The 12,747-nt window shown below is 34.8% G+C and overlaps 1 protein-coding gene across 2 annotated transcripts; it reads right to left on the reverse strand.

Moving 5' to 3' along the window:
* Window positions 1-786: 786 nt before the first annotated feature.
* On the reverse strand, window positions 787-12,090 carry Pbgs (Porphobilinogen synthase). 2 transcript variants are annotated; one of them, XM_022078092.2, is made up of 8 exons: window positions 11,658-12,084; window positions 11,252-11,396; window positions 9,841-9,939; window positions 8,844-8,964; window positions 5,585-5,817; window positions 4,044-4,160; window positions 3,031-3,130; window positions 787-1,637 (listed from the first exon to the last, which is right to left on the reverse strand). In XM_022078092.2, the coding sequence occupies exons 1-8, from the start codon at window positions 11,780-11,782 to the stop codon at window positions 1,567-1,569; spliced, it is 1,011 nt and encodes a 336-aa protein (XP_021933784.1). In that variant the 5' UTR covers window positions 11,783-12,084; the 3' UTR covers window positions 787-1,566. The 2 variants fall into 2 exon arrangements, with proteins under 2 accessions (XP_021933784.1, XP_087196677.1); XM_087340551.1 differs by lacking the exon at window positions 787-1,637 and having other exon boundaries at window positions 3,043-3,413; window positions 11,658-12,090.
* Window positions 12,091-12,747: the final 657 nt, after the last annotated feature.

The raw sequence follows: 12,747 nt of genomic DNA on the forward strand, positions 1-12,747 counted from the left end.
TCACAAACCCAAAAACATCAGTCAACAATGAGGCAACATCAGACTTCTGAAACCAGTTGTCATCATGCTGCCTGTATATAACCATCTAAAATCATTGTTTGAATCCCCCACACACATCCTGAAACCAACATCCTTATTGTTCAAGGCTGGAACCAACCAGATTCCCATTCTTAATTTGATCTACATTCTACAATGAGGAAGAAGGCAGCAAGTTCACTGATGTATGTGAAGTTGTGTAGTTCCATTACTTTCCAGGGTATAATACTGTGTCCAGGTTTCACAAATTGTTATACTTCCAATAAAGTCACATATGTCTTCTTGACAGTGCAGCACATGGCTTCGTGGCAATGCTTTTGATTTCTGGCAACTTTTTTGCTGTTGTCTGGCAGATACTTTCCATTCAAGGTGCTCAGAAGTAACTTTTCCACATACATACCACTTATATATTCCAATCTCTTCCACAATTTCACATGTAGTCATATTTATGTTAGCTACACTACAGGCCTCGACATGGTGAATGTTTTCGTAAGTGACAATAATACATACTATTACATTTCTTACATCATTAAGAACAGATTCAAACCTCCTGAGTCATGAGTAAACATTTTCCTTTTTACTGTAGACATAAATGTTAGCATTTGAAACATCCTCTGGGGTGAGAAAGTTAATGAAAAAGCTTTGTACTTGCTGCCCATCCACCTGTTCCTTTGTCTTGATCAGTGAAAACAATCAAATACTGAAATTCTTACTTCAATTCACAGATGGCAATGAAAGAACAGAAAGGGATGCCAGCATGTCATTTTATTTCAACTGCAACAGGGCAAAACAGATAAAGAACCAGGTCCTGAAATTTAATGTACACTCATACAATTACAGAATCTTATTCATTTCATTTGATATGAAATATTATGTGCACAAGAATGTGTTTTAACCCATCAATCCATTACACATCTTACAGTAGTCAGTACATCAACTTGCACAGGCCTATATTCTGGACAGCCCACATCAAAAGATCCCGTGCTGTTTAAAATGATTAAAACCATTTTTAAAAATATAATTTTAAGGTGAGTTTAAAAAAACTATAACTATATTCTACATATATTAAGTACTTCAATTATACCCAAATGTTCTAACAGTTACATATACCAATATCCATACTTAAAACTAGTAACTTCACTACACCATTTTGCCAATAGTCAGTTTTGACATGTCTATGATCAAAAAGACTGTATTTAGCACCCACTTCCAATTAATCTAAAACATAACTGAAACTCTCATAATTTGTCACGTACCAGGAAAACAATACCTGTTACCTACAAAATGTAACCAGGATTGTTCAGGCTTGCTGAGAACACTTACTTATCCACTTCAGTCCTGGCTGACATAACAGAAGCAACACTGGAGATCATGTTATACAAATAAATAACAAGATAAATTTGCACCTGTGATCTGAGGTGTGATAAAAGATGTCCAAACTGAATGTTTTTCTTTATATTTGGTGGCTATTCCATGTTGTCATGGCATTGTTACAGTCTAGAAATGTTGTACATATTGTACATTGATATGTTAATATTTGCTTCTAATTTGTAACCAATCTAATATAACAGGTGTGAAGTATGTGATAATGCAGTCAGCACCTAAAATGAAGAAGACATACAAATATAATAAATGATGCAGACATTTAGAGATGCAACAAAACAAGCAATCTCACAAATTAAATTACTGAAACTGAAATTCAAATACAATATCAGTACATGATGCTTACAACAAAATAACTGCTTGCTGGGTTAAATTCTGAAATTGTTTTCCCAACAATTATACAAAAATTAAAAAGTGACATTTATAATTACCAATGCTATCAGATCTGACTTTTTTATATAGGAGGAAGAGCCATATGATTTGCTACATACGAGGCTCGTCCACAAAGTAAGTTTCCCTGGGGCCGTTTACAGAAACAAAACACAATTTCATGGAAATATTTATTGCAACAGATACAGCAAGTGTCCAGCTATTTTTCAACATATTCGCCACCAGAATTGAGACATTTGTCATACCGTGGGACCAACTTTTGAATACCTGCGTCGTAGAAGTCTGCCACCTGGGATTGGAACCACTGTGTGACAACCATCTCCGCCTCTCTGTCATTCTCAAAATGCTGACGCTGACCGGACAAGAATTTCTTGAGGTGTAGGAAAAGATGGAAATCACTGGGAGCGAGGTCCGGGCTGTAGGGTCAATGATTAAACACCTCCCAGCTGAACTCCTGCAGGAGACTTGCTGTCCGTCGAGCTGTGTGCGGCCTAGCGTTATCGTGCAGGAAGACAATACCGGCACTAAGCATCCCGCGCCGCTTGTTCTGAATGGCCTGCTGAAAATTGTCTGCACCAGCGACGCACCATCTGCTTGCTCATGACGTTAGGCCCATAGACCCAGCACAGCTGACGATAAATTTCGATCGGCGCTATGCTCTGTGCATTCAAAAACTTTATCACTGACCGCACTTCACAGTCGGCGGGAGCTGGAATAAGAACCTCCATCTTCAACAGCTGCAACGATGCTACTATGAGAACGCGGGAAGTACCGTTAGTGCATGCGCCATGCTACGTCATTGCTCTATCACGTACGCACAGTCGCTTCGCGCAATATAAGGTTTGCTAGCTGTGGGACGAGTGGGAAACTTACTTTGTGGATGCGCCTCGTATATTTTATAGAATAATCAAAGTTAAAAGTAACAAGTAGAGCCAAGGTTTACTCAGAATAATGCTAGACTCTCCAGCCTCTTACAAAGTAGACAACAAGTGTACACTAAAATTGCCAGAACACAAAGCTTCCTTCAAATATTAATGCCTAAGAATGAGTCACTACATCTTAACACAAATATGTGAATGCTGCACTTTAGAAAGTCTTCAGGTAGCAAATCTTTGCCATCCATAATAATACCTTACCAAAGAAATGTTAAAAAGCTAGTGATGCAAGTCTTGTTAGGGTAGAAGAGTCAATTAATAAGCAATTAAGCAAATATTACATTACCAGCTCTCCTCATTGAAAGTAAGATTTCTTCCAGAACTCCTCGAAGATCAATGGCACCAGCTTTAGCAGCATGGTATAGCATTGCATATTCACCAGATACCTGAAATTAAAGTAAGTCTTTGTCTTTGTCTATGTCTAATACCTCAAGGTATAGTCAAATGATGACCTTCATCTAGGCACAGGAGTAGAATCCATTTATGAGGTGGGAGCATAAACAGGGCAGAGTCTGTTACTCCCAATAATGACATAATGGGAATGATCGTCAGCAGAAAACATCATCAGATTAAAGTGGATTCTGAACCATGGTGAGGTCCTTACATTCCTCACACTCCCAATGTATAATCTTTGACTCAGGTAAAGTTCCAATCTATGAGCAGAAAAATCTGTAAACAGATCTGACTAATTAATTACTATTGTTCATTATAATAAATAAATATATGCATGTGTACTAAACATCTATGTTCTTTTACTATAATTTTTTTAATTACCTGAAGTCACCATACATACAATTATTTCCTTTAAATTAATTGTAAGTTCACTTTTGTTTAATGAATGATTTATAAAGAATACATCCCTCTTGTAATACGAAAAGCTGGTGTATAATAGGAAGTTCAGTACGCCACATAAAGAATCAAACAATTTCAAAGCCATTTTCAAGCACTGAGACAACTAAGTTAAGTAAAATGTAAATATAATATATCTGTCATATTTATGAGCATATTACACTGCTATCAAAAGTATTTTTGCTATAAGTGAGCTAAACATATGTCTAAGCCTTGTATGCATCCATTATGTCTAACATGATAACAGAAGAAGTCATGAGTAAGACTTGCAGGCCTGAGGTACAATTTCACCACTTTCCAGAATGATTGAGAATCACACCTAGCTAGCCCTACACTTTGATCCTCAGACGTCTCTACATAAGCCATTTTTCAACATCACCACCATTCAGTATATGATGTTTATTATTATTTAATTTTATTGACACAAAATTAAGGAATGAACTGACCTACCTGATACACAAACAATGGGTATTCTGGATGTGTATCTTTGGTTTGCTTGACAATATCAAGATATGAAAGTCCAGGCTTCACCATCAGCATATCACAACCTTCGGTTACATCTCGTAACTGAAAAAAACACACCAGAGACAATATGATGAAGTTTCACTTGTCTAATGCCCTACCAACAAGGCGGAGAAAGTTAAGAATGGCAAACATGACGTAATATTCCTGTAAAAATACACACACACATGCATGGTGATGACACTAACACAAAAAAAGTGCAGCAAAAATGACCATTATTGGAGACATATTCATTTATTAATTTTTTAATTAAATTTGTTTTATAGGAACACTAATGAAAATGACAACACAGAATGAATACCTGTGACTGTGTGACTGCAGATACTGGTGAGAACGCCAATTTTTTTATCATGCTTTAATTATTTGAATAATTTATGGGCTTTAAAATAATATAAGAAAAAATATATTTAATTAATTTCTGAGCCTGTCATAATGTAAATATGTTATTTATATTTAAATCTCCCAATGAGAAGCAGCATTTTAACCCAATATCATACCACTTAAATTCACTGTATTCTTATGCTAGCAGGTAAGTGTATTACTTCAGTACCCTTTAAACACTACAATTTATCATAGCAAATATCAGCAATAAACTGTTGGTTCTTTTATGTTGAATTTTTTCCGACTTGTAATAAATGTTCTCCTCTTCACTCGAGTATACATATTACAATGCTGCTCTGTTCCACCTCAACACTCACTTCACAGCTTGTTCACAGCACAGTGTTTTCTTCTCACTGACATTGACATTACAGTGCTCCATCTTCAACACACTGATTAGCCTATGTAGGTATTATATAATTCTTCTAAAACATTCTCTACTACTCCACAATTCAGGATTGTTTGGTTAACTCTGGGAAAGTTCCAGAAAATATGAGGGTCTGGTGGAGCTATGAAGACTGTGTGTACAGATCACAGATGGCTGTCACTTGAAGCTGGGAGGATGAATGATCATAAATCACACTACCTTGGGGGGGGTTTATCAGTGAGCCCACAGTAGTAAGTGCTTGCAACAGTATGTTATACATGGCCAGTGACAATTTTAACATCTTAAGATGTACCAAAGGCTTAATGAACTACTTCTAATAAAACCATTAATTTCATGCAGCAGAGCCCTTTTTGTGAATCTGATATTGCTGAGCTGGCCAGGAAATTTCCTGCCTCTTATGAAATAAAAAAGTTTACTACTCTGTTCATAACAGCCTATTTCACACCCTCACACCAAATTTCAGATCCATTAATAGGACTCCCACGTGGTCCATATCCTCCACATTATATTAAAATGTTGTATGCACTTATCATAACCTCCATGCATATTAAATATCCTGTAAATCTCATTCTCCTTCATTTAATCACCCTAATAACACCTGACAAACAGTACAAATTATGATGCTCCTCATTATGCTGTTTTCTCCATCCTATTAAGGTATTAAATTAAATAAATTTATGAAGAGATTAAAAACTTCACTTACAGCAGCTCGAGTAGCAAGTCCTTTGCTCCCAGGTGGAAGCTGATAACACTTGCGATCACTAAATAAAGGTGCAGATTTAGTGACATCTCGAAATGGACCATAGAAACCAGAAGCAAATTTGGCAGCATATGATAGTACACTGACACGGTTTCCAAGTCCAGCATCAATCAGGCATTTTTTAATTGCACCAATTCGACCATCCATCATATCTGATGGGGCCACAATATGTGCTCCTACAAAATGACACACAAGTTTTTCCAGATGAGGTACAGATGTTTATTACTATTCCTATAAAAATTAATATCTATGTTTTTAGGAAATAAGGATCTGACATTTTTCTGTGAGCTTCATATTTGTAACTATTGTTTACTCCATCATTGTGATAAAACAGCTTAAATATAACCTACATGATGACAAAATACTGCTGCCATCTTGCAACTGTCATTGTGTAGTTATTTCATTTTCCCAACAGGAACTGTCATATATTTCCAATAAAAGTGAAAACACTATTGAAACACGGTAAATTAGAGACATAACTGCACAATGATTTCTTCGCTACTTGTTATATAGATATGCTGTCTATCATTAGTAACAGCTACAGAATACTTGTTCACCTTTTTTTCAAAACTGTTTTTTTCATAATATCCTCTATTCTAAAGTGTGTACAAGACAGTCAATATTTAACAAAAGTATGTAAACTGTGTTTTATGAGATCTTTGTTTAAATATGTGAAGAGTAAAAAATAACAATTTGGAAGCCAATACTCCTAAACAAGTTTTCACCTGTATATGCAAACAGAAACTAAATCTGACCACATACTACACCCATGCCAAGTTAAGTCATGTTCAAGCACAATAAATGCATTTGTTCACACACCCTTTCAGACTTCTGAAGAATATCCAACACCTCTTATCACATTAAACTAATACATACCAGAAAAAATTAGTGAAGTTAGTACTTAACCATCATATAACAATCAGTCCCTCAAATAGCACTTTATCAGAGTCTCTCCCTCTCTTTTTTTTATTATTATTGCATATCTGTTTTGGGCCTTTAGAACAATCTTCAGTTCATGGAATAAACCTTATTTATTGCATTCTTCCACATCCATACTTTCAGATTACTTGATAAATTTGTGCTAAATGTTACATAAATTTCTTAATTAAAATTCACATATAATATTCTAAATCATTCAAGTCAGATATCTTTCATGCTGTGTTAATATAATGATGACTTAATTGCCCTTACTTGTCCATATGTTGACACTGATGTTTAATTATTTTCATACTTCGTCTCACTAATAATTTAAAACTTGAGCTAAAATTGAAGAACAACATAAGAGTGAAAATGGAGCACTTTTTATATCTTTCAGGGTTTAAATTAAAACTTAACTATAATGTGTTGTACCACTCTGGTTAAAGCCAGTCTCATAAATAAAATTTAAGTAACTGTATGACATCCACTTAAGATAATCCTAAAGAAACTAAACTAAGATGTAGGGCTTAAAAAGTAAACAATGTTGGCCTCAATGTAAAAAATCTAGTCAAAAAATTAGGTATGTAGAGGCTTTTTGAAGACTTCACAGAACATAAAAGAGATAAAGTCGGTTCACTCCTTACATTCCTAGAATAATATCCTTGCTTACAGCTATGCAAACCTTATTTATTGATTTATTGATTTTTGTTAAATTCATATTATGCTCTACCTGCACAGAAAATATGGACAAGACTGTACAATTACTGCTTAACAACACCTTCTATGTTATTTTATCTGATAATGCCAACAGCAAGTCAGCATGACTGCAGTAAACTCACACAAACATGCCCAGTAAATTACTGTATTTCAATAGTTCTGTATACACATGGTTAATAACTTGGTACTATTTGTATGTGATGACCTTGCTGATAATCATAATCTGCAACATCATTAATAAAGCATGCTTTTCTTAAATGTACAGATTAATCAAAGAACATTTCAAATATAATATAGTCATACAGTGTATTATGAATTCTTCTCGGCCTACCAGCTGTTGGTGTTTTCTCCATTAAACCACCTGACACAGCTGGAAGCCCAAGAAGAATTCATTATACTCAGTTGCTGTGAAAGTTTCAAATCCTACATACAGTGTATTATATGGAAACTTTTAATTAAAGACACTTAATAATGTACTTCACTCAGCATGGCATTCATAAAAGAGACAACTATGATTATCATTATCAAAGATTCAAAGAGTTGGGTTATTAGTTGTCTAACTGGCTCTTCAATGATCATCCTTGATTTCTTGTACCAGGTAGTATATTTCATTATTATTTTGGTTTCTCTCCCCTCAATCTATCCATTCTTTCTGCAGCCTAAAATTTCAGGAAATCTAGATTCAGTCCATAATTTATCCAAAATGTACTTTTTCCTTTTGCAGTGTTTCCATGTATATTTTGTGGTCCTTCTCATGAATTTATCCTAAGCTGCTTTGATCCTGCATTAGTCTTTGGTTTTCATTGTCCAAGTTTCACTACCATAAAGAAGAGTTCAGAATGTTAACATGTTACAGATTCTTATTCATGAATTTTCATAACTGTATGAAATAAAATTATTCATTCATATGCCAATATCAGAACTGTTGCAATAATTATTTAAATATTTCATAAAATCAATCAAGTATGCATAAGACTGATGATGAATAAATACAAAATTCTGGTTGTGAAACCTGGCAGTACAAGTCACTTGGGAGAACCAAACACAGATTAGAAGATAATCTTAAACATGTAGATTGTCATGTGGACTGAATTCATCTGACTCAGGATAGGGCCACATGGTAGGTTCTTATGAACACAGTTATGAAACTTCAGGTCATATAAAAGATTGGGATTAGTTTATCAACAAATATTCTGCCCTGTGGAATTATAATTCAAACATATACCTTAGAACTATAAGATTCATACAGAATCTAAGTCCAGGAACAAAATAAACTCAAACACTCTTCATGTTCTGGCTACACAGAGCATCATCTAGCCACTCAATGGACATTCAATTTTAATGCAAGACTTGTACACAGTTCATTCAGTCATAAATGTGCAAACCAATATGCAATGGATTATCCTTACTACAGTACATGCTCTAGTTTGCAGGTATGGCAAATTGAAACTGCATCAGTTAGTATGTAATTATTTGGGAAAGGAAGAAAAGATGGCCTTAAACATATTTTTCTTTTTCACTTTTCTCACATATTATTGGGGGTAAAATAAAAAAATACTGAAAGTACCTGATTTTGCATATGCTACTGCGACTTGTGCAATTCGTTCAATGCTAGCTTCATTGTTGATTACTCCATCCTTGCTTATAATCCCACAATGCCCATGATTTGTATATGGGCACAAACATACCTGCAGGAAGAAATATATATCACCTTCAGATGTGAGGTTCTCATGGCAGTGAACATGTTAATCTTGGTCTTCGGAGCTGTAATGCCGTGTGGACTTGTACACAGATATCAAATGTTTTGGAGAAACATACCTGAAGAAGGAGACAGTTATGTTTCCCTGAAGCATTGGTATCTACCCAAGACCTACATCAATAATATATATAACCAGGGCTGTAGAGTCGGTATTAAAACCTCCAACTCCTTAATATAAGCTCAATATGTATTAATAAGGGTAAACCTACTAAAATGGTGAATGGTACCACAAGAGATTTCACCACCACCACGTTAATCATCAGGCTACTTTTTAGACTTATAACATATATTTAAATATACGTATAATGGTTATTGCAGAAATCGGCTGATTTGTAGACAGTTTGAATTCTTAAGGTGCCGGAGCCAGAGTTACAAAGCATTATTCCCATACCATGTGGCTAAACACGTCGTTGAATTTCCCTAAGTGTGAGGCCACCGGCGGCTCACACGGTAGTGAAAGTGTTCTTAAAATCTTATATCGAGGTCGGAGTCGGTACATTTTTACCGACTCCACCTAAAATTGCTTCCAACTATGACTCCACAACTCGGACTCCATAGCCCTGTACATAACTTTGCATATATATAAGCCTCCAGAAGAACTGATGTGAAACATGCTAGAGCTATTTTATGCATACACAAACATTTGCCAAGTGCTGACATAATTAAACTGTAAAATATGCATAGTTGAGGGTAATGTTTGTAACCCACTAGTAGTGCAAGCCCTCAGAAAAAAAAATCTTCTAAGTCTATTAACCTGGCTTATAACTATTTGAGTGTCTACATGTGTTCTCTTATGCTTACTTACATCACAAGCAATTATGATATCTGGAAAACATCTTCTCAATTTAGGTAACACTTGAATTACTGGATTTCTTGGGGAGTCTGCATATGATCCTCTCTCATCCTGCATCAAACCATTAATTTTTATAATCATTCCATTACTATGCCCAGGGGCAACACTGCTCGAATTAAAATGGTAGAACCTAAATAACAATTGTTATAAATTATTTTGCTTCATACAAAATCTTATTTATTAATACCATAAGTAACAGGTACAGAAATATGTATTAGGCCTGCACAAATTTCCTAGAAATTTAGAAGCCACCACAAAATACAATGTGTGTGTGTGTATATTTGTGCAGATTATATATATATATAATCTGCACAAAATTCTAGGTGTTACCATGAAAAGTTTGGGTAACATGGCTACCTGGTGTCCTGGATTTGTGCAGGCCTGCATGGCATGTGTAAAATGCAAAAACAAAATTAAAAATTAAAAAAAACAACATATTTTAAGGGTACAGAAAGTCCCAAAAACATGTGCATGTACAAATTCAGTGAACAAAATACAGATAGTTAATAAACTAAATCATTACATATATCAGCATAGGCACTTAATAAATTATAAAATCTAGTGCAGATGTTCAGAATTATCACCATTAGCTTTGCACAGTTGACAGCAGTGAGTAACTGACTGACAAGCAGCCACTAAAGTTGCTGCTGTGTATACATCTTTATTGGACACCTGTTTTAGAGAAAGAAATCAAAAGTTTTCAAAACCTAGTATTTATGGTTAAAAGCAAATAGCATTCAGTAAAAAATATAGTTTCATGTACTTTCTTCATATTATTTTTAGTAATACCGGTAGTATACTCTGAAAGAGTGGCTGGCATCAACATAGCATTCAGACTTTTGCTTTTGTGAGCAGCACTGTCAACATGCACATAAGATAGGACTTACCACTGTTAATGGGAGGCAGTTTCTTAATACTAATTATAAGACAGGTTCTCTTAAGTTTCTATAAGCAAATTCCAAGGTAATACCTTAACAGAGGCCATACATATACTACTCACTTTCACTGAGCATTATATAACCTCCTCTGTGAGCACGTCATCACTAACAATACAAAAAGAATCCAAAAGTTTCAAATACCTCCTCTGGCAGCTCTTACTGGACTACACTTACCTATATTTAAAGTACTGCACAATACCTGTACCATATTCACCATGTACTACTGATAGTACAAGAATATTTGCAAGTAATAAAGACTTTGTAAGACAAGGCATTATGTCACAAACAGGCAAACTATAATATTCTGTACCGACAATATGAAGACAAGGAAAATATGATCAAGAATCCTCAATTACAAACAATCTGTTTATGTTTTAAAGATATGAAAGAGGTTTAATTATAAAGAAGTCATAATAATTACCAACCTTTGGAATTCCATACTCAACAGCAAATAGCAATATCGACTTCAGACCCTTGTTTACAATGGGTTTCAAACATTCCTCAATATTACTAACACCATACTGGACAATTCCGGGCATACTTTTAACTTCTATTGGTTTCTCATTATTCCTAAAGGACAGGCACACAAAAACTTAAACTCTGCTGTCACTGTATTGTTAACTACACTGGACCTTTAACTTAATGAGAGGCCTAGATACTAACCTTTACCTCTCATTAAATTAAGAGACCAGCATCATTTGGTTAAACATGCAAAAATAGGCCACAATTAGCAAATCTGATATATATCAATATTTTGCCTAGCATTTACAATGAGAAAAAATAAAATCAAGACAAGTTATAGTGAAAATGATCACACAATCACGAACTTACCCAACAAATATTGGAAACATCAAATTATGCGGCGAAATTTCAACATTGGGTGTTTGCAATTTTCGAAGTGCAGGATGGAAATATCCACTATGAAGTATATGTCTAGCTTCAGGAGATTTCGACATAATGTGTTTAAAAATTAAATAAATTCCTGTACAGTCGAAATCTCTTTTTCGCCAAATGAAAAATTCTCACACTTAGAAACCCGGACTGCAATGCTGCCAATCACCGTCTTTTTTCGCTTATAAAAAGAGTGACTTTGTACTTTCCATTAGGTTGTATCTTTCCTGTGGAGTAGCATGCGTGAATAATGCAACAGCTTATTAATCAGAAGACTGCACTAGAAGTATACTTCCACAAATACTACTGAGAATTTCTAGGTTCTATAGATAAATTTATTGAGAAACCATAGCTGGCACTACATTTGAGTACGTATGAGCGCAAGTCATCATCCAATGATGTTTCAGAAATGTTCGTGTACTTGCCCCATTACCGCGATATTTGAATTTGAAATCTGCATCAACTTATCTTTGATTATAAATAGCCTGGAATTTCAAACTGCTGCAGAACTGTAAAAGACAGCCACTGTGCATGAACATAAAAGGCAAAAATAAAATGTGGGAGCATATTCATTCAAGCTGTAACATAAATCTAGAAGAAGGCTGCCAGACATCTTTCAGATATTCAATCTATTTGGATAGATTATTTGCAGAAATTCCTCATTCTTATCTCTCAACACTTTCATCTACTCTCTCTTCTGTACATTTATTTCATTTCTCCAGTAGCTTCTCAGCTCTTTTATGGGCATTTAATTTAATTTTTACTTCTAATGCCTACTATGGAAATCCTTAACGATTTATTTCTGTGTTGTTTAACAATCCTAAATCAAATTATTAAGTTATTTAATGCCAAATGAATGAGAGGATTTTTAAGCACAGAAACAGGGGCAACCATGGATTATTTTAAGACATGCACCTCCACAGTTCACACCTGTAACCTAAGAATAAACCCGTCAAACTCAGATTGGTTATCTACTGAATATGTCAGACATATCACAATTTGGACAAATCTGCTTTGTGGTAGTATGCAT

The sequence above is a fragment of the Zootermopsis nevadensis genome, unplaced genomic scaffold, assembly GCF_977971745.1.
Source record: "Zootermopsis nevadensis isolate Lab colony 2312 unplaced genomic scaffold, Znev_1.0 Znev_ptg000061l, whole genome shotgun sequence".
Classification (NCBI taxonomy): Eukaryota; Metazoa; Arthropoda; class Insecta; order Blattodea; family Termopsidae; genus Zootermopsis; species Zootermopsis nevadensis.

What these genes read in the sequence shown, in the direction of transcription:
- Pbgs (XM_022078092.2), bottom strand. Translation starts at nt 11,782, where the DNA reads ATGTCGAAATCTCCTGAAGCTAGACATATACTTCATAGTGGATATTTC. An exon ending in GACTTGCTACTCGAGCTGCT is followed by an intron (nt 4,161 to 5,584) that starts GTAAGTGAAGTT and finishes TGTTTTTTTCAG; the next exon opens with TTACGAGATGTAACCGAAGG. An exon ending in ACCCATTGTTTGTGTATCAG is followed by an intron (nt 3,131 to 4,043) that starts GTAGGTCAGTTC and finishes CTTTAATTTCAG; the next exon opens with GTATCTGGTGAATATGCAAT.